General features: G+C 40.5%; 1 protein-coding gene across 1 annotated transcript in view; it reads right to left on the bottom strand.

The window, feature by feature from the left end:
* MED14 (mediator complex subunit 14) overlaps nt 1-21,941 on the bottom strand; it is a 62,294-nt gene that overhangs the window by 20,576 nt on the left and 19,777 nt on the right. The window contains exons 11-18 of the mRNA XM_081081335.1: nt 15,732-15,857; nt 13,843-13,921; nt 11,514-11,673; nt 9,249-9,443; nt 8,736-8,870; nt 5,729-5,805; nt 1,233-1,393; nt 998-1,144 (exon numbers count right to left, since the gene is read on the bottom strand). Of these exons, the coding sequence (XP_080937461.1) occupies nt 998-1,144; nt 1,233-1,393; nt 5,729-5,805; nt 8,736-8,870; nt 9,249-9,443; nt 11,514-11,673; nt 13,843-13,921; nt 15,732-15,857 (1,080 nt within the window). The remainder of the gene's footprint in view (nt 1-997; nt 1,145-1,232; nt 1,394-5,728; nt 5,806-8,735; nt 8,871-9,248; nt 9,444-11,513; nt 11,674-13,842; nt 13,922-15,731; nt 15,858-21,941) is intronic.

Raw genomic sequence — 21,941 nt, 5'->3', positions numbered from 1 at the left:
TTCAATTCCAGCTCTGCCATTTACTAGCTATGTGACCATCAACAAGTTTCTTAAGTCTCTGTGACTTGTTTTCTTCATTTATAAAATGAAGCATAACTTACCCATCTCATAAGGTGATTGATTATGAGGAGTTAATACAAGCAAACTGTTTAGTACATTGTACAGCACATAGTAAACTCTCTAAGTATTAACTATTATTATAATCTATACTAATAAAAGGGTAATATGCTAATTAGACCAGATAGACCAGACGTCTTCTGGACAAAGCCACAGTGGCAGGGGCTGAGGCAGAGGTGGTTACGGGCGATCAGGTCGGCAGGGGAGAGTGGTTACGGGCGATCAGGCCATCAGGGGAGAGTGGCTAGGGGTGATCAGGCTGGCAGGGGAGAGCAGTTATGGGCGATTAGGCCAGCAGGGGAGAGCAGTTAGGGGTGATCCAGCTGGCAGGGGAGCACTTAGGGGCATCAGGAAGGCAGGCAGGGGCTGTTAGGGGCGATCAGGCAGGCAGGCAGAGGGGTTAAGGGTGGTCAGACAGGCAGGCAGAGGTGGTTAGGGACGATCAGGCTGGCATGCAGAGTGGTCAGGGGCAATCAGGCAGGCAGGCAGGTAGGTGAGTGGTTAAGAGCCAGCAGTCCCAGACTGAGAGAGGGATGTCTGACTGCGGGATCGGGCCTAAACCAGCAGTCGGACATCCCCTGAGGCGTCTCGGATTAAGAGGATGCAGGCTAGGCTGAGAGACACCCATGCATGAATTTTGCACACCAGGCCTCTAGTATTATTATAATATGGTATACCCATGTGTAAAAATTTCTGGAGACATAATTAACAGTGACTGTCTCTGAGGGAAAGAAACTGAAGCCTAAGTTAAAAGGGAAACTCATTTCTCATTGGATATGCTTTTCTTTTCTTCTTTTTTTAACAATAGTGCATGTTTTACTTCTTCAGTTAAAAAAGAGGGGGATGCTTTTCCCCCCAAAAGGAAGATTATCACACGTACCTGGTAGAGAACGTGCAAATTCCAACACACACTCATATAATCGTGCAATGCTATTCCAGTCATTAAGGAACATTTCAACCACTTTCCTACCACCAACGGGTTCAGACAACAGGTTTTCATATGTTAGATAAACATGCCGGGATGGTCCTACCGGATTAAAAGAGAAAATTAACAGCAATCAGTATGAAAAAAAAGTCCAGAAATATACAAAGACAAAGTGTGTGAAGCATCTCACCTTGTTCCCTGGTAGAAGTGCCGTTAAGCGGACAATTTGCAAACACTAGCTCTGCCACCCACGTGCGGTTATTTCTACCTTGCAATCGGAAAGTGCAATCGAGGAGAGAGCGGTCCAGAGCCTTCTGGGTTTCCTCACTTACACCCTTACAGGGAGGAATTCTGGTGAGGAAAGACAGCATATGAAGTGTACTTCCCGTCACAGAAAGACAAAAGCACAGTCTCCACAATGACAGGAGGGCATTTACATTAGAGCTTCAGTTCAAAGTCTCTACCAGGCACCTTCTGTAAAGGAAGGAGGCAACTCATAGCAATTCAAGGCAATTCATAGCATTTAACCCATTTCCATTCACTTCAACACAGGTTAGGACTCTCATTTTAACAAAGTGATGTTTGTTTTCATCCTTAATCTTGTTATTAGAAAAGACCACAATTCTTGAGAATGAAAAAAATCAAGGATATTGACTTTCTACAAAATCTATTTAGAACATCCTCAAGGAAAAACTAAGGGGAGCAAAATACTTGTAAAGCCACTTTTGAAGGCAGGATGACACAGTGGAAAGTACAGGGCGGCGGAATCAGGGACCTGCATTTGAATTCTGACTCAGCCGCATTTAAACCCTTGGATTTCAGTTCCCAACTACAAAATGGAGCTAAATAACTATCTCATGGTCAGTGATTTTAAAACTAATAAAGTGCTTATGGTGGCTGAGACACCAGGTATTCATAGTTGTCAATCCCCTTTGCAGTAAAACAAATCTTCATCACTGATTGCCATGACAGAATTCCAGGTTCATTATCATCCCCTTCGCCTCCTCTACAGAGTAACATGAACTATGATGAGCTTTAAATGTATCAATTCATTTAGCATACATGTTATTACTCACATATATTACACATACAAGAGGAATGTATGAGTTTAGTTGTCTTACCACACCTACCTATCCATTTTCTCGCAATTTTATGACTCTCTTATTTGTCATAAAACACTGAGAGGTAATCCAGTTTAGCTGTTTTTTTCAGTAATGGGTGAAATAATGATAATATATTCTTTAACCCTACATTATCTTGTAACTCATAGAGAAGGTGGATCAATTCTCAGACTTGGTATGATTATCAATAACTAAGGGAAAAAAAACAACTATAACTGGAAACATGGAATCTTGGTTTAGGCCTCCTGTTCAGAATGGAACACCTAGAACGGGGTTTTTCAATGTTGGCAATACTGACATTTTGGGCTGGATTCCGTTGTGGAGGGCTGTCCAATGCAGCCCTGGTCTCTCCCTACCAGATGCCAGGAGCACCTCTAGCCCCTCTTTTAAGTTAATGATAACCGAAAATATCTCCAAACACTGCCAAACATCTAGAGAGCAAAAGTACCCTAGGGTTGAGAACCACTGACCCTACAATAAGCAACTTCAGAGAGCAAACAAGAAACAGGAATTGCATATGGTAAACAATAAACTCTGTAGGGGGAAAGAAATCTAGGGTTGCATAAAATTAACATAGCACTGAAATTTCCTCAATTAAAAATTTATCACAATTCTTCTTAAATGTATAGCTTTTTACATTTTTCAAAAGTGAATCCTTCATACTAGAGACCTTTTATGACTACCAGGAAGATTTTATTTGGGGTAGTTATTATAGGAATCGCATACATTACACATATGCTTTTCTTTAATCCTCACCAAAGGACATTCTTAAAGGGAGGGAGGGAGGGAGAGAGGAAGGAACATCAATTAGCTGCCTTCAGTAGGCGCCCCGAGTGGGGATCAAACCCGCAACCCAGGTATATGCCTGGACTGAGAATCAAACTGGCAACCTTTCGGTGCACAGGATGATGCTCAACCAACTGAGCCTCTCCAGCTGGGCACACATATGCCTGCCCCTACCCTTCAAAACATAACCCTAACCCATAAGAGTTATAGAGCAACCAATGCAGAGAGATTTCTAAATCTTGATTTTGAAAATGGAAATGCAATACATTATCTTCCTTTCACATAAAATAGGTATTTCATGAAATCCATCTGGTTAGAAAATGAACACACAGAAGCCAGCACATTTTCAAGTAAGAACTAAGTAAGAATAAGACTCCTTCCAATTTATGGTCTCAGGTCACTTTCTTAATCTATGACATAAATATAATTGGCTTACCCCAAGAAACTTTGGAAAATATTTACTTGCTTTTAAAGTTATACATGTAACAGAAAGAATAAAAGTCAACTGCCTTCTTAGGCAGGAGGATTATGAGTTCTCAAAAGGGGACTGAAATTGCTTTCATAAAAATGCTGAGCATAAGATATTTTAAAACTCTTGTAAAATATGAAAACATAACTAAGAAAATAGAACACAAAAGTTAACAGCACCTACTCATCTGCAGTTGCCAAGAAGAGTGAAAAGAAAAAAATACCCTGCATTTTAAGCAGAAGTAATTCAAAACCGAATGCAATTAAATTAAGAGTACTACATTTTCCTATTGATTTCCATTGTAAGACCAGCTCTCCTGCTCCAGAAAACAACATTTCGTAGAGATGGCATGAAGATAGCCAGAAAGGGAGGCTATTCCAGTTCTTCAACGCTTTATCTGGATTAAGCACCAGGACACGCTGAAGCATCCATCCTATATAAAAACTGCTCTTTGAAATTTTAACCCTGCATTTTGGCTTCTGTAATGCTTGCTGGCTTAAATAATAAGGAAAATAAGACCCATTTCAGAGAGCCATTAAACCTTCCCCAGACGAAGTTATCAGTGCTGGCACCAGGCCAAGGTCTCAAAGCCCCAGCACATAGGGGCTCTTTAAGAACTTGCAAAGGGGACTGGAACAGAACCCCATATTTGGGAGACAAAGAAGGTAAAAAGGTATAAATACAAGAAACTTCCTGTGTGACGGGGCTCAGAATTTGAGAGACATTTTCCTCTGGGCCCGCATGTAATAATAATAATAACAATAATAATAATAATAATAATAATAATAAATGTAACTCCATCTCTCTAAGCGTTGCTTGGTTCTTTTCCGGTTTCTATAACAAGGCAGGTGGTGTGTATGCCACTTGCTAGCCCTTCCGATCTTCCACAGCAACAAACTGATTCCCAAGTAACAAAAACGAAAGCCCTGCTGGCTCAGATGACAGAGCTGCCATGTCTTCGCAGACAGCAATTCAATCGGTAAAAACTGCTTCTATGATTTATATGATTAAACATCTAAGAAATAATACAAATGCCAAAAAAAGAAAATGTTTTTTGCACGAAAAAGGTTGATCTCTCGCCCTGGCCGGTGTGGCTCAGTTGGCTGAGTGTCGTCCCATGCACCGAAAGGTCTCCGGTTCATTCAAGGTCAGGGCACATACCCAGGTTGTGGGTTTGACCCCTCGGTGTACATAAGGGAGTCAACTGATCAGTTTCTTTCTCTCTCTCCTTTCCTCTCTCTAAAAAAAAAATCAATAAAAGTATATTTAAAAAAAGGTTGATCTCTTAAATGGCGTACTACCTTTGCAAGTCCATCCTGGTCACCTTATGAAGCACAAACAATGCATTAGCTTTCCTTTTAAGCACCCTTTGGTGCCTTGCCCTCTATGTTTAGAACCAAGCCAAGCCCTCTGCCCATCTCCCTCTGTACACTCTTTCCTGGTGAGCTAATTGACGATCCCAGCTCAATTACCATCACCTTGGTGATGACTCATCTACCTGAGCTGCCTAGACCTGTCTTCTGAGCTTGAGACACATCCCTACCTGCCCAAAGGGATGTCTAGGCACCTCAAACTTACGAAAGCCCCTCAAACTCACATCTCCAGTGTCCCTTATCTTAGAAAACACCACGCTCATCCATCATTCAAAAACACTTATTTAATGATGTCAGTTTCTGTTTAAAATCATCTGATGGCTTCTTATTGCCAGTAGGATCAAGTCTAAATTCCTTAAGGACACTTACAAAACCCCACGGGACCTGTACCCTCCCTGCTGACATCTCTCTCACTCTTGCCATGCTGAACTTCCTCCAGTTCCGGGATGCTCAGCTCTCTTGCCTCCGAGCCTTCGCCAAAGCAGTTACCCCTTCTGGTGAGGACCACCCCCTCGCACCCTCGCTCCCTTTCCTGTAACTCCCACCTCTCCTGCGGTCAGAGCACAACTGGGGCTTTCTCAGAGCCACCTTTCCTGACTTCCGAACCGGTCCAGATCCCCTGCTATGTGATCCAGAGCATCCTGAAGGGCTCTCCCAGAATGCAAGCCTGGCACGGAGGCACACTCAGGAAACACCTGCTGACTGAAGAAAAGAAAGCAGAGGAGAGACAGCCTAAGATACCAAGCGGTGCCGGCTGGGTGCTGGCTGGCCACTCGGCGGGGGGAAGAGAATCCTCCCCCGGATCTCAGCAAGTCTCTGCAGAAATCCGTGACACCCACATGAGTCTGCTTTATGCTGACTCCTGAGAGGAGAGGAGCGGCTTTGGCCGCGTGGCTGAAATGTGTGGCACCAAGCGACACACAGGACAGGGACTTACTTCAATAAGCGAATTGCATGGCTGAAGCCGTCCCCTTCCATTTGCACTCCTTGATGGGGAATCTCCAGATTGGACAGCTAGGAGGAGAAAAGCACAGTTATATCAGACCACCAACTTTACAAGGGAAACTACCTTCTCTAAATCCTCCTGCTTATTCTCGCGGCATCTTTCCTAGCGCCACTCTTTCTAAAGTTACGACATATGAGGCACGAGCATTGTCTGCATCATTTCATTTTCTGGGAACTACATTTAAGTGCAGTGAAACTCAAAGATGACCCAGAGCTTCTAGTTAAAAGACACCTCCATAGGTGATAAATCTTCACAATTCGGGAGACTCATTTGTGTAGACTCATTTGTGGATTGCTTCTGGTTCATTTGTGTAGTGAACCAGAAGCAATCCATAATCTATTCTGGTGGTTCCAAATGATTCAACTGTAAAATAAGATTGGTCTACCGGTGTAATTCAATTATATTCGTTTGGAACACTGTTTGAATGATAGTAGTATCTCACTTCTAATCACAAACAATTATTTTTTTAGTCCAGAACCTTTCTGGAATACATTTTTATTTTTAACAAACTCTTTCCTGTAGAGCCAGTGAAGGAAAGAGTTCCCAGTGGGAGGGCTCAGAAAGTGAGGTATAAAAATGATGCGGGACAGTGCCCGAGACCCTGCCGCGGCACTCCAGGTTATTTAGGTGTGCCAGGAATGCTTGCCTTCGGCAGAGGGTCCCAAGTCTTCCACGGCAGACTACTTATACTGACCTTGGTCCCGAAAGGATTTAAGGCAGCCCTGAGGATCTGACTGAACCCTGGGCTTCTGGCCTGGGAAGGGCAAAGGTTTAGAAAAAGAACCCCTGATCAAACAGGCAGTAGAAGTTCAGACTCAAAAGGAATCGAAGGGTGAAGGGCTCAAAAACTGTTGCCTTTATTCTATGGATCAGAGAAATAAATAGCCCGGGTAAGATTAGATTTCGTTATTCACATCTCAGTAGAAATTGCTTTAAGCAGAAAATGTGCTGGCTTTGGTCTTTTTTTTTTTTAAATTTATTTTATTGACTTTTTACAGAGAGGAAGGGAGAGAGATAGAGAGCTAGAAACATCGATGAGAGAGAAACATCGATCAGCTGCCTCCTGCACATCTCCCACTGGAGATGTGCCCGCAACCCAGGTACATGCCCTTGACCGGAATCGAACCCGGGACCTTTCAGTCCGCAGGCCGACGCTCTATCCACTGAGCCAAACCGGCTTCGGCTGGCTTTGGTCTTTAACGTGTCTTTTTCGTTGAGAGAAGAGAAGTAGGCAAGGTTTTTAAGAGCTTGATTGAGTTGACAAGAGCTCACGTCTTATGTGTGTAACAGGTATGGGAGTGAAGAGAAGGGGACAGAGAGGACATGTGTGGACACATTTCTGTGATTTCTAGCCTGCGGGTGGGGAGGGGTGGGGCGAGACCAGGCAGGAAAAGAGGAAACAATTGCATTGCTTTGCCCTTGGACACCATGTAGCCTCCCTTCCTACTGCAAAGGTAGTAGCGCACAGACTTCCATACACGCGAGCCGCACAGCACAATGAAAAGGCCGAGAGCACAGTGAAGCAGCCAGGAAGCCTGGACACGGTCTGTGCAGTCTAGGAGCTGTGGCCAGTACCTAGGAAAATATTCCTCAAGCTCAAGGCTCTAGCAGCCGGGACGCTGAGGACAGGAGGGTCTATTTTAGGTACCCGTTCCTGCGCTTGGCTTGCTCAGGGCTAGTGATGCTCTTCACAATGGCACACGGATGCCCACCTTTAGATCCCAAAGCTCTGTGAAGCAGGGGTCAGCGTGTAACAGTTCGTGGCCAAATCCAGCCCACTGCTTCATTTTCTAAATAAGTGTTACTTGACGATAGCCATGCTCATTTTTTTAAAATATCAACCATGGCTGGTTCACACGACACAACAGATTGGAGCAGCTATGGTATGAGACCATCTGACCCACACACCTATTTACTATCTGGCCCTTTCCCAAAAAAGCTTGCCAATCCCTGCTCTGAAGCACGAGTGTGTTTTCTGAAAGTCGTCCTGAGACTGTCATCACCAGTGCAACCCAAACAATCCACTTCCGCATTTCCAAATCTCTTCCTTCACAATGATTCCCAGAGCGAAGGAGTCTCACAAAAAGTAAAACTTAAACCAGAGCAAAATAATTTAGGATGTAAGGGTTGTTGATCCTTGTCTAAAGCCCTGTATGAAAAGTACAGATTCTGGCCCTAGCTGGTTTGGCGCGGTGGATAGAGCGTAGGCCTGCAGACTGAAAGATCCCAGGTTCAATTCCAGTCAAGGGCACATGCCTGGGTTGCAGGCTCGATCCCCAGTGGGGGATGTCCAGGAGGCAGCCGATCAATGATTCTCTCTCAACATGGATGTTTCTATCACTCTCTTCCTCTCTGAAATCAATAAAAATATATTAAAAAAAAAAAAAAGTACAGATTCTGTCTGTCCCTTCCCCTTTTACTTCCATGTTTGGGGGCCATGCTGGATTATCACAACTGTGTATTCTTGAAAAACATGAATTCTGCGTAAGTCTATGCCTCTTCTGTGTGACAAAAGTAAATTCAGTTTAAGAGTCTTTCTGACCTGCTTCTCAGAAAGGAACCCAATTTTGTTACTGTGTAAGCAGTATGTATAGCTCATCAACTCAAAAATAAGCCAACCCTTTATCAATTAGCCATGTCTAACAGTTAAATAATGCTGCTACGAAGGGGTATACGAGATGTTAATTCTCAAAAGCTGTCCTTTTGTTTTAAAACTAAAAAGAATTTACTTTCCATTTCCACAAAGAGCAGAAGGCACACAATTTGTAATGAGAGAAATGAAAAAATTTAAGTTGTTTTACTTGTATGATTTCAACCCCACCCCTCCCAAGATGAAAAAGATGACAATCATTCTGATTCTAATGGAATCCGTGGAGCTTTAGCAAAGCATTTTAAAAATTGCTTTCATTTAGAGCACCCAAAATTGTTACAAACTTACCTCTAACCGAAGTCCTACAAAGGGCATATTTGTATCACACACAGCAACAAAGTGAGCTAGGATTTTATTGAAGGCACACATTTCTCCTGATCGTTTGGTTTTCTTAGGTTCTAGTGGACATGTATCATCAGACAACTAGAATATACGTAAAAAACAGAAAAAAGTACATATGATACAATTAGTTAAGGCAGTTAAACAACGATAAAGCTCAAGGTTAAGTAAAAATCTTACTCATTCAGCAAATATTTATTGGGCAAATACTGGCTTACACACGAGAAATTTAGCAGTAAATATTGTGTATTTAACAAGTTCTTTTGTGGAAAATGGTGTATAGTTAATTATTAATTAAAAGAGAAGCATTTCCAAGAAAATGTAGACAATTATTACTTAAATCGTATTGCTGCCTCGTCTTTTAAAAACTGCATCTAATTCTTTCCCATATTAAAAACAGGTTAGGACTACAAGGAAGTGAATGTACACAAATTCTGTGCTTATTTGCACATGTGAGCATACCTTGCGCTTGGTACCGGTTCTAGGCTGTTTCCCGGTTTTTGTCCGTAAAATCAATTCCTGGATGTTGTCCTTGAACTGCTGCAGCAAGAGTGCCATGACAGGGCCGTCGTCCCGCTCCGCAGTGCTCACAGACAGGAAGTAGTACTTGTATGACAGCTGTGTGGGTTTATTGGGAACCTCCAACATCTCTACAACCTAAAAAGACCCACATAAAAAATGAAACTCAGAGAAATAATAGGTGTTGGATATTTTCCTCCTTATATCAAGTAGGGCTTAGAATGATAAATCTAATGATCTATTATTTTATTTAAACAAGACAAATTAATCGTGATGTCAAAAAAAGCATTCCTACCCAGTAAATAATTTATTTTCTAAAAAATTGATCAGACTAAAGAACAATAATAGTAAAAACCTTAAACTACAGCAAATGGGACATTTAGACTATTTTCATTAGATGTTCTTGATATTCCTGCCTTAGCTTATAAATTGAAAAAAAAAGTTATGCTTAAGTCCAGCAGCTCTGCTAGATTTTTCTACAATGTTACCTATTTCAACTGGCATGCCCTGCTGTCTCCCTTAACCATTAAAACATCCTAAGAATTCCACTATTATGGCAGAAAAAAAGGACAATTATCTCTCATACTTGGAAGCATAGAAAAATGAACCCCGACTTTTCAACAGAAAAACGTAGTCACTGTGAGGATAATGACAACAATATCACCAACAAGATGATAGCGAGTTTGCTATGCGCCATGCACTGCCCTAACTACGTGACAGGTGCCAATATATTTAATCCTCCTAATAAGTCAGTGAAATCAAATTATCTTCATTTTCCTGATAAGGAAACTGAGGCACTAGAGTTAGGTTACTTGCCCAAGGTCTCAGAGCTAAGAAGCGATGGCCTCATACTTTGATCCCGGAAGTTTGGCTCTAGAGACCTTGTTCTTACTCACTGTACCAACTTACTATTTTCAAGTTCTACCTGAAATTTAAGAAAAGTCTCCTAAATACTTTAGTAAGAGAAATAAATGCCCTTAGGCAAAGCTCTTGACCAACACTTTCCTATCTCTCATCCTACCTCTCCCCACCCCCTCCCCAAATATTCTCTTCAGGATATTGGCCAACACCTAAGCATCACACCGATACACTTCACCAAAGAAGATATAGGGATGGCAAATAAGCATATGAAAAGATATTAAACCTCATCAGTCATGAGGGCAGTGTAAATTAAGACTACAGTAAGATGCCATTACATATCAGAATGGCCAATTTGAAAAAAATTATAATATCCAGTGCTGGCAAGAGTGTGGAACAATTGGAACTCCCATGTGTTGATGGCAAGAATGTAAAATGGTCTGGCCATGTTGGGAAAGTTTGGCAGTTTCTTATAAAGCTAAACACTTACCATATGACCCAACAATCCCACTCCTAGTTACTTATACAAATGAAACAAAAATTTAAGTTCACAAAAAACCTATATGCAAATGCTTATAGCAGTTTTACTGATAATTATCCCAAACTGGAAACAACCCAGATTCTTTCTAATGGAGACTGGTTAAACAAACTGTGGCACACGTATCCCATGGAATACTCCTCAGCTATAAAAGGGGTGAACTATGATACATACAACAATAAGAATCTTACTATGCACTGAAAGTACATGCAACCAATAAAGTGGATATATATGCCTTCAGACAATTAAAGATTAGAAAATAAAGCTTCTTCAGCCAACCCATATTAAAAGGCTGCATTATGCAAGTCAACATCTGATTAAAACCAAATAAATTTATCTGACACCAACATCTCCAAACCCTCCCAGTAGCTGCGTTCAATTTTTTTCTTCTTATACAAAGATGTCTCGTTCCAAGCAGAAATTAGGCCTCACCATAGGAAAGATCCCAGGATGAGAAATGGGGGTATCTATACTAATAAAAACGTAATATGCTAAGTAGACCGGACAGCCGACCTTCAGGACAAAGCCGGGGCTGCAAGGGCCCAGGCAAGCCTCCGGGGCTGCGAGGGCCGAGCCCCTTGCACAAATTTCGTGCATCAGGCCTCTAGTATCTTATATTCCCCAAGCCTGCCTGCACATTATGTAATTTCTTAGAGAGAATTTTCCTCTCTCTCCCAACCCTACCCTCCTGGGTTGAGAATCACTATACAAAAGTCAGTTATCCAATAAAATATATTTGCAAATGAAATTAAACAATAAATCATTCAAAATACTGACAGAATTACTGAACTGGATCACCTTTGCATACTTACAATGTAGTATTGTGGAAGGCGAGTAAGTTTAATGAACAGCTTATTCTTAGAAAGTTTTCCAATAGGATGAGTTGAGTAATTGGACAGCTGCAATGTTTCAGTGCTTATTGTAGGCAGATGTTTTATAGATTGTTTGCAACGCTGTTGTCCAAGCCAAAACCTTAATTTAAAAAATGTAATCCACATCATAAAATCATAGAATTTTCTGATTAACATTATGCTAAGTGAAAGAAGCCAGTCATAAACAATCCCAGACTTTATGGCTGCATTTATATGAAATGTCCAGAAAAGGAAAATCTACAGAAATGAAAAGTAGGCTCATACTTGCCTGTAAATGAGCACCTTCATGGTAATAAAAAATGTTCTCAAACTGGACTGTGGCTATGGTTGTACACCTCAGTAAATTTACTACAAGTCACTGAATTGCACACTTAAAATGGGTGAATTTTATGATAAGCAAATTATATTTAAAAAAAATTAATGTTCCATGATAAATTAGTGACGAACTGGTTATTCATCAAAGATCATTTGAGAAACAGTATAATAACTGACAATCAGAGGATTTTTTTTTTAATCGTCATCTGAGCATATGTTTTTATTGATTTTAGCGAGAGGAAGGGAAAAAGGGAGAGAAAGAGAGGAAAGATGGGAGGGAGGGAGGGAGGGAGGGAGGGAGGGAAAGAAAGATTGATTAGTTGCCTCCTGTATGCACTCCAATCAGGGATTGAACCCACAACCTAGGTATGTGCCGTGACCCGGAATCAAACCTGCAATCTTATGATGCCCAGGATGATGCTCCAACCAAGCCACCTGGCCAGGGCCAAGGGACCTTTCTTATAATTACGTGAGTTTAAGGCTTTTGGGATTTAGCTTTCTGGTTTTAGTTATATTTCTGCAGGCTGGAACTGCCAGATAACCTTAAGTTATGCAAACTGTGAATTATTGAGCATTTAAGTATTTAAACCTCGCTTGTTTAGACAAAATGCACACACAAAAAAAATGATGCTAAACCACAAAAATTTTAGAAATTGTTACCCAGAGTAATGACTCATTTTTTCACATACAAACTAAACAGCCATTCAAAAGGCTCATGTAAAAAAAAAAGGGTAATGTAATATTATCTCTCTATTGGCATTTAAAATCATGTCCTGTTAATGAGAAAAATGACTTGATATCAAAACGTTTGAATTTTTACCAACTAAAACTTCCAAAGGGGAAGAGGTAGGCTAGAAGATCACAAAAGCAATGGACCCACCCCTTCTCCATTTGCCCGCTTCCCCCTTGATCGCTAAAATTTATGTTTCTCTCTTGGAATTTTTGTTGATTTATTAATTTTAAGAGAGTTTGTTAGAGTTGCTATAATGGTACCTTTGTGGACTAGAGTGGTAATGAAACCTTCAAGGATTATCTCTAGCTCCATTTTCAATTTTATTTAGTTTCACAGTATGAAGCATTCACAGGCTTTTGAGACAAATTGAACAACACTATCGGAGAAGCAGAAATGATTATTTTGAAAGTGTCAGCTGGTAGATTCATACCATGACGATTCTCCTGGATAAGAACAAATAAGACACTACTGCAGAGAACACTAGCTACAATAAAATTCCTTGGGTAGCGCACTTGTGCAAGAGAAAATGTGGCAAGGAACGAAAGTTGAATGTCATGCCCTTCATACCTACATTTGCTCTAGAGGGGAATATGATATGAAGCACTGCCATGCTGGACATATTCCAAGAGAATTTAGATTCGACCAATAAGTACTAAAAGGTGTTCAAGCTTCATGTCATAAACATTAAGGACCGATTAAGAACAATAATGGAGCCCGGCCGGTGAGGCTCAGTGGTTGAGCGTGCACCCATGAACCAGGAGGTTATGGTTCGATTCTTGGTCAGGACACAGGCCCGGGTTGCGGACTCGATCCCCAGTGGAGGGGCGTGCAGAGGGCAGCCGATCTATGATTCTCACTTATCAATGGTGTTTCTATCCCTCTCTCCCTCTCTCTTTTTCTCTGAAATAAAAAAATATATTTTTTGGAAAAAAGCAATGATAGAGAAAATGTATCCATTTGCCCTAGCCGGTTTTGCTTAGTGGGTAGAACATCAGCCTGCGGAATAAAGGGTCCAGGGTTTGATTATGGACAAGGGAACGCGCCCTGGTTTCGGGTTCGATCCTCAGTGCAGGGCGTGTAGGAGGCAGCCGATCAATGATTCTCTCTCATCATTGATGTTTCTATCTCTCTTCCCCTCTCCCTTCCTCTCTGACATCAATAAAAAACATATTTTTTAAAAACGTTTCCATTTTTAGTATTGAGCTAAATAATTAAGCTTACTTAAGTTGTTGAACCCAAGGAACAATCCGTTTCATATCATCATTCACAGACTTCTCCATGTCATCCAAAGTGGCCTGATCTAAAAAATAAAGCATTTTTATTAATTGCTTGTACAAGACACAATATATCTAGATAGCACAAAACTTAAATGAAATTATTATTTTAGGCAGAAAGGAGTGTTACTTTTGAGTTAGAAAAAAAAACTAAACTAAATGCATCATTAGGCATAAATTAACCTAAATTGTTTTCCCTCTTTAACATTTAGGGAGAGTTATAGTTAAGACAACTAATTAATAGCAAATGTATACTTGCAACAAGAATAAGTAACAAATACATGAATTAATTCTTTGCCTATATTTTAATTCCCAAAATTCTTATGTCAATTGATATTTTTAACTTATATGTATTGAAAGCTCTTAATGTTATTAGATGAAGATCCTTAAAAATTAGAATTATAAAATTCCATTATAATACTTATTAAACACAAATGGTCTCTGGCATAAACAAGAGCTGCTGCCTGAAGATTAGCATGCTAAATGTCACTTAGAATTTTTAATGACACTAGATAATGCTAATAATAGAATGTTGAGCAAAAAGCTAAATATAAAATGATTTCAACTAAAGAAAAAAATACAGGAAAAAGAAAAAGAACACTGCTATGGATTGAACTGTATTCCCCTACCTGCCCATGATTGAAGGCAGGGCCTTCAGGAAATAACTAGGCTCAGTTAAGGTTGGGGGCTTCATGATGGGATTAGTGCCCTTATAAGAAAGGCCAGAGAGCTTGCTCTCTCCCTCTTCCTGCCACGTGAGGACAAGTGAGAAGGCCAGAGTCTGCAAGCCAGGAAGAGAGCCCTGACCATAACTCAACCGTGCTGGCCACCTGCTTTCAGACTTTCAACCTCCAGAACTGTGAGAAAATACATTTCTGTTGTTTAAGCCGCCCACTCTGGTTCTTTGTTATGGTAGCCTGAGATGAGTAAGATAAGCACTGATATCCTAAAATAACAAGGATTGCCAAGAGAAACTATTTTTTACTGCTTCTCTCATTTTCACATGTTTAGGTTTTGACTTATGAGAATGTACTGTGTTAATAATCAAAAAAACAGTTAAAGTTTTTAAGAACAAACAACAATTGCCTGGTTGGTTTGGAAGCATAGTTAAAAGGTAATTCATAAATGTGTCACTTATCATTTAGCCATCACAAATGTGATGTGATTCAAAGTAATGCAGCCAGTACTCCACGAGCAGCTTGGACAAAAATCTATCTTTATCGCCATACAGCATAACTAGAAAGCCTTTTATTTTCACCAATCTATGTAGCTTCATGTTAATTTCGAATGGCAAATGTGCTAATATACTCAAGAGCAATGTCCCACGAGCAGTACAAAAACACTAAGTTCCTAGTATTTCACCATTTTAGAACACCAACTCAGTGACAGAACATGTAAGAAATCAAACTTTAATTTCTACTGTGTTTAAGCCAGAAAAAAATCTTTTCCTCCAGGATTCTGTACCCCAAGTTATCTTAGATGTTTATAGCCATGAACGACAGAGAATCCCTTGTGGCCATCTTCATGTCACCCAACTATTAGTGGTAAAATCGTTACACTAAAACACATCAGCCATCAACACTATGACTTTTACGAAAGAGAAGCAACATGAATGTACTTCATATTGGGAAGTTTAACTTCCGGTACAAGAAAATCCAAAGTGGAGCTAAAATGGGCCCCAAGGAACAGATGTCAGCGAGTTATTCTTTCCATATCTACTACTCTCGACACTGCTCATGCCACTCTTCTCAATATCTAGTGGCAGAAATTTTTAATTTTGCTTTTGTTAAAAATATTTTTCCTTACATTGAATGACTATATCATTTACTAACTTACCAAGTCCATAAAGCATCAATTGGAACATTCCAGAATGCAAATCCACAAAAATGTGTAGACACTCCGAATTACCACACGGCTCCAAGATGGGAACAACGAGAGCTGGAAGTGCAGTCTCTATGGAAGCTGAACAGTTAAGAATTAAAAATTATATTTCTATCTGAGCACTTCTAAAAAAAAAAAAAAAAGTATATCTCAGAGACTAAAAACAAGTCAACTATTAAACAATCCTGACTGTTAGAAGAAAAACGTGGTTTTTGCAAAATTGGAATTTATGAAGGCAATTAGGATCTCAAAAGGAAGAATGTAATCTTCAACGTGGCGTGAAACAAATATGCCCAACTCAAATACCATAGCAAAAAAGTCCCAAGGTACCTTAAAAAACATTAAAGTAGCTAGGGAAAATTTACCCCCATCAGTGAGCTGGGTCCTAGTTTTACTTTCACTTAGTAATGACCAATAAGTTAATTTTTAAGGATTTTCTTTGATATAATGGGAGGCAAATCAGTTGTTTGGGAAATCAAAGAAGTTTCATCTATGGCATAAATATTCTCAATGCCATTCTTCATAAAGAAAGGTTTTGTGGCAATTAGGGTCCATGTGCTTAAAAAACAACAACACATAACGTGAGAATTATTGAACATTACTGATTATACAGGAAAAAATTTTTCATTATTTATGTACCTCATTTTCAAGTTACAGATAAAATAAGAACATAGGCAACTTCTCTACACAAATCCTCAAAGCTGCCAATGTACTTGTTCTAGAGTTTGTCAGCATTTCTGCCAGGCCCAGTGAACTTTCCCTTCAGCCCACAAGCTGGCAGAAGAGAATAAGAAAGCAGCAAAGCACTGAGCACACCGCGTGCTGATCAGATCAGGAGCTGGGAAAGGAATATGCCCTCCTGGCCCCACCTTCCCCTAAGGCTACAACACAGAAGAAAGGCAGAGTGAGGAGAGCGGAAATGGAGGCCCTGCCTTTCATCAGGTGTGGCTTCTCGGTGCTATTCTGTTAAACAAGGACAACATCTTGCTGTCCATGCCGTGGGTCCTTAGGAGGAAGAAGTGACAAGTTTGCAAAGGTGATTTAAAAAGCAAAGTGCTTAACAATGTACATTACCTTTACGAATCAAAGAGACAAACCAAAACATCTTATTATGAATTTGCAATAATTGAAATTAGTGAAGTTACCATTGGTACTATCTATACCAGCCGTGGGCAAACTACGGCCCACGGGCCGGATCCGGCCCGTTTGAAATGAATAAAACTATTGAAAAAAAAGACCGTACCCTTTTATGTAATGATGTTTACTTTGAATTTATATTAGTTCACACAAACACTCCATCCATGCCTTTGTTCCGGCCCTCCGGTCCAGTTTAAGAACCCATTGTGGCCCTCGAGTCAAAAAGTTTGCCCACCCCTGATCTATACAAATTATCAAACAAATTAATAAAGCAAAAAAAAATGGAAAGAGATATACTCAGATGAAAACAAACTGCTTTCAAGTATGTCTGGTACATCTCTGTATACAAATGTTTAACAGCAGATCCAGCAGAACTCTCACCTAAAAACAAACAAAAATAGAACAAAAAAACAGAACAAAAAGGCACACACAGGAATTTCTTTACACTATTTTATAATTCAGAACAGTGTGACAAACTAGTTCATGTTCTGCTGAATGACTGTATTAACATAATAAAAAGTACTTAGAGATTTGAAGCAGGGCTGCTGACTTTAAAACTTATCTGCACTGTTATAATTCCTAACGGGGTAGAGATGTATTCCTTAAGCAAAAACATCTTTTGAAGCGTAGCAATGGAGCAAAACTAGTTTCTGACAACTGGGATAACGATAACTTCAATCTAATTGTAAAAACCGAGAGTGTTCTTGAAAAGATAGGGGATCAAAGTAGACTATACAACACAGCCCAAAAGATAGAAAATACTTTGATGTCTATCTCTGAACATATTTTATGACCACCCATGTCCATAAAATAAAACAGATAAGGCCCGAAGCACTTAAAGACAGCAGGTGTTAAGTTATCCAAAAGTGGAGAAACCTGTGAATACAATACAGAAGGGAGAATTACAGGCTGCGCCAGATGCCAGGGCTACGCACTCCTTTTGCCTGCAGCAGCGATACACACACCTATTTCCTCTTCTGTTCCTCCCTAGCTATTCACTGAGGACAACATGAGGAACGCACCAGCACAGTAATGTGAAGGGTGAAGACTGAAGACAAGCAACCAGGCACACTTAGGAACGGCTGTGTGCTTCACAGCTTCTGAACTGACCCGGACACCCCAATTCCAGTGCTGACAGAGCACAACCCCAGGGAAGCACCCCAGCTTTCAAGAGGCAGGCAATGCTGCGAATGGGGCCACATGGCAAGCCGCCCTCAGTGCCTCGCGCTGCCTGTTATTCAAGTTCTCTCCAAAGCCCTGCCTACTTTCCCGGAGCCTTTGCCCCCCCCCTTCCCCCCATTAAGAAACCATACTGCCACCTGGGCGATACAAAACCCGCCCCCTGTGCCTTCTCCTGACCATCCCTTGAGATGCTCCCCTTTCCAAGCTACTCATGTCCTCAGATCATCCCAGTGAGGCGCTGGAGGAAAAGCCAGCTGATAGAGGGCTGCATAAAGGGATTCCAAGAACAGCCCCTGGTCCCAGCCAAGGACCTGACTAAAGCATGCTTTAAAAAAAGGGATCCAGTAAGACTACATGAGGAGTATAAATGCATGAACATGAATCTAAAAAACAAGGTAATGCCTTAGCCGGTTTGGCTCAGTGGATAGAGCGTCGGCCTGCGGACTGAAGGGTCCCAGGTTCGATTCCGGTCAAGGGCACATGCCCGAGTTGCGGGCTCGATCCCTAATGTGGGGCCTGCAGGAGGCAGCTGATCCATGATTCTCTCTCATCATGGATGTTTCTATCTCTCTCTCCCTCTCCCTTCCTCTCTGAAATCAATAAAAACATATTAAACACACACACACACAACCACCACCACCACCACCACCACACAAGATACAGCATATGTCCCAAGATGGTGGGTCAGCAGGCCCTTTCCTATGGCGGCTCTCATTTCCAGGACTGTCTGATTAAAGTAGGACTGAGAGTTCCAACCCCATCCGCCAGCACCTCCCTCCCCCCTAAAGCTCAGTTTCCCAAGCCCCTTTCTCTAACACCGAGGACTCCAGACACCTGGGCCTTGGAACCACCCTTTTGCTGGAGTTAGAGAGATCCCGGAAGAGCCTGGACATCCGCTAGTTACAAATGAGGAGAATGGGGCCCGAAGACTGTGATCATTCAAGACACGCAGCTGAACTCAGGTCTTCTGGCTACTAACTCAAGTAGTGACATCGCTACCGAATGCTGCCAAAGAAAAATCTTCGGAACTTATTCAAACAGCACTTCCTATGTAACACATACTTACATATTTTTCAAAGTAATTTAAATATCCCCTGGGCAATCATACTGAGTTTTTTTTTACTTACTAAGTCTGTTTACAGACTATACTAAAGTAAACCAGAGCCTATCACAAGATCACAAACCCCTATTTTCTGCAATCCCAACAAATGAAATTTTAGAATTTCTCTATTTTGAAAAACTAGAAATAAGAAAAATTAGAAAAAATTAAGATTGCAAAAAATACTTTAAAAGTTTTCATTAAGAACAAAAGGGGCACTTCAACAAGGGTGCCCAGACAATTAAATAGGGGGGAAATCATCTTTTTAACCAAAGTTACTAGGACAACTGCATATCCCCAAACAAAAAACTCAGTCGGACCCCTACCTGAAAGTAAGAACTGAAACTATAAAACTCTTAGAAGAAAACACCAGGGCACATCTGCATGACCTTGGGTTAAGTAATGGATTCTTTAGGTTTGACACCAAAAGCACAAGCAACTAAAGAAAAAAATAGACAAATTGGATATTGTCCAAATTAAAAACTTGTGTTACAAACAATACCATTTAGAAAGTGAAAAGACAACTCATGGAATGAAAAAAAATTCTTGCAAATCATGATACATGAAAAGGAACTTACAAAAAGAACTGTTATAACTCAATAATAAAAAGGTAATTAATCTAAGTATAATATGGGCTAAGGATCTGGATAGACATTTCTTCAAAAAAGATAAGTGAAAAGATGCTCAACAATCATTAGGAAAATGCAAATCAAAACCACTATGAGATACCACTTCATACCCACCAGGATGGCTAGAAACAAAGACAGACAATAACAAGTGTTGGTGAGGATGTGGAGAAAACTGGAATCCGCACATGCTACTAGCGCAGTGATGGCGAACCTTTTGAGCTCGGCGTGTCAGCATTTTGAAAAACCCTAACTTAACTCTGGTGCCGTGTCACATATAGAAATTTTTTGATATTTGCAACCATAGTAAAACAAAGACTTATATTTTTGATATTTATTTTATATATTTAAACTAGAGGCCCAGTGCACAAATTTGTGCACGGGTGGGGTCCCTCGGCCTGGCTAGCAATCGAAGCCAATTGGGGCCACCTTACCCAGTCCCAATCTGGGTCGATCAGGGCCAGCCATGGGGAAGGACCACAGGAGGTTGGCCAGCCACGGGAGGTTGGCTGTGGGAGCACACTGATAACCAGGGGGCAGCTCCTGTGTTGAGTGTCTGTCCCCTGGTGGTCAGTGTGCATCATAGCAACCTGGTCGACTGGTCATTCAGTCAACTGGTCATAACAGTCACTTAGGTTTTTATATATATAGATGCCATTTAACAAAGAAAAATCAACCAAAAAAATGAGTTCGCATGTCACCTCTGACACGTGTGTCATAGGTTGACCATCACTGTACTAGTGGAATAAAAAAGAGGTGTTAAACATGACAAAAGGTAAAACATAGAGTCACTATATGATCCAGCCATTCCATTCATAGGTACATATATATCCAAGAGAAATGAAAGCATAGGTACACACAAAAACTTGTACATATTCACAGCAGCATTATTCATTATAGGCAAAAAGGTGGAAACTAACCTCATCAACAATGAATGGATAAACAAACGTGGTAGATCTATGCAATAAGTTATTTGACAATAAAAATGAACTACTGAAACATGCCATAACATAGACAAACCTCAAAAACATTCTGCTAACAGAAATACACAGAAGACCATATATTACAGTTAAGTCCTCACTTAATGTCATCAATAGGTTCTGAGACTAAGCAAAACAGCATATAATAAAACCAATTTTACCACAGGCTAATTGATAATAAACAAGAGTTCAGTTCCTATGGCATCTCAGCAACATTTTAACAAAACAACATTGAGTAATATGGTGGACCAGCTTTCTGAGGACCTGCTGTATATGATATTACTCTGAAATGTCCTGGAAGGCAATTCTATAGACAGAAATAGATTAGTGGTTGCCAGGGAGCTGGTGGGAGGGGTGAATGGGGGAGTGACTGCTAATGAGTACATGGTTTCTTTCGGGGATGATTAAAATGTTCTAAAATTAGATTGTGGTGATGGTTGCACAACTCTTTGAATATATTAGAAAAACACTGAATGAGTGAATTATATCTCAATAAAGCAATGAAAAAAACAAAAAGGAGGGTCCAATGAGAGTTTTAATTATGCTTTCCAATCATAAATTTTAGGTCTGTATTTAGTAACATTGCTTGAGAGATTAAAATGAGGGGGCGGGGGTGTGCAACTTACACTACATCTTATAATTAAATTTAAATTATTAAGACTTGAGAAATCTAATGCTAAGCCTTGATGGGGTTAAAGGACATACCCCCTCAAAGTAGATGGAACAACTATGTTCACCAGATGCCTGGCACACCCTTCTTTAAGGCCCACATTTGCATTTTTAAGTTGAGCTACCCTTCCTTTTTTAGCTTGTCTTAGATCCTCTTTTTCACCTTCCTTGGAAATTTGTGTTCTAAATACACATTTATTTTCCTGACTTTGTCTTTTCTTCAGGCAGTGTCTTTCTCTACTTCACCAAAGCAGTTCCATTCCAGTGTGACTAGTCTGTACCTAAGAAGCTGCCTTTTTAAGTATAATGGGTTGAGGTGGGCTCTGTGATAATGAAACGCAGTACCTTTGCTACTAGCGCTATGAGGACTTCTTATTTATATGGCACTTCACCAACATCATCTCACTTAAAGGCTGCTCACTGTGGGGATAAGGTAGCCACAGCCAAAAACAACTGGGGCAGGGATAGTAAA

Source organism: Myotis nattereri (genome assembly GCF_964212035.1).
Source record: "Myotis nattereri genome assembly, chromosome: X".
NCBI lineage: Eukaryota > Metazoa > Chordata > Mammalia > Chiroptera > Vespertilionidae > Myotis > Myotis nattereri.
The sequence above is the reverse complement of the archived record's forward strand: the minus strand, read 5'-3'. Positions and strand labels throughout refer to the sequence as shown.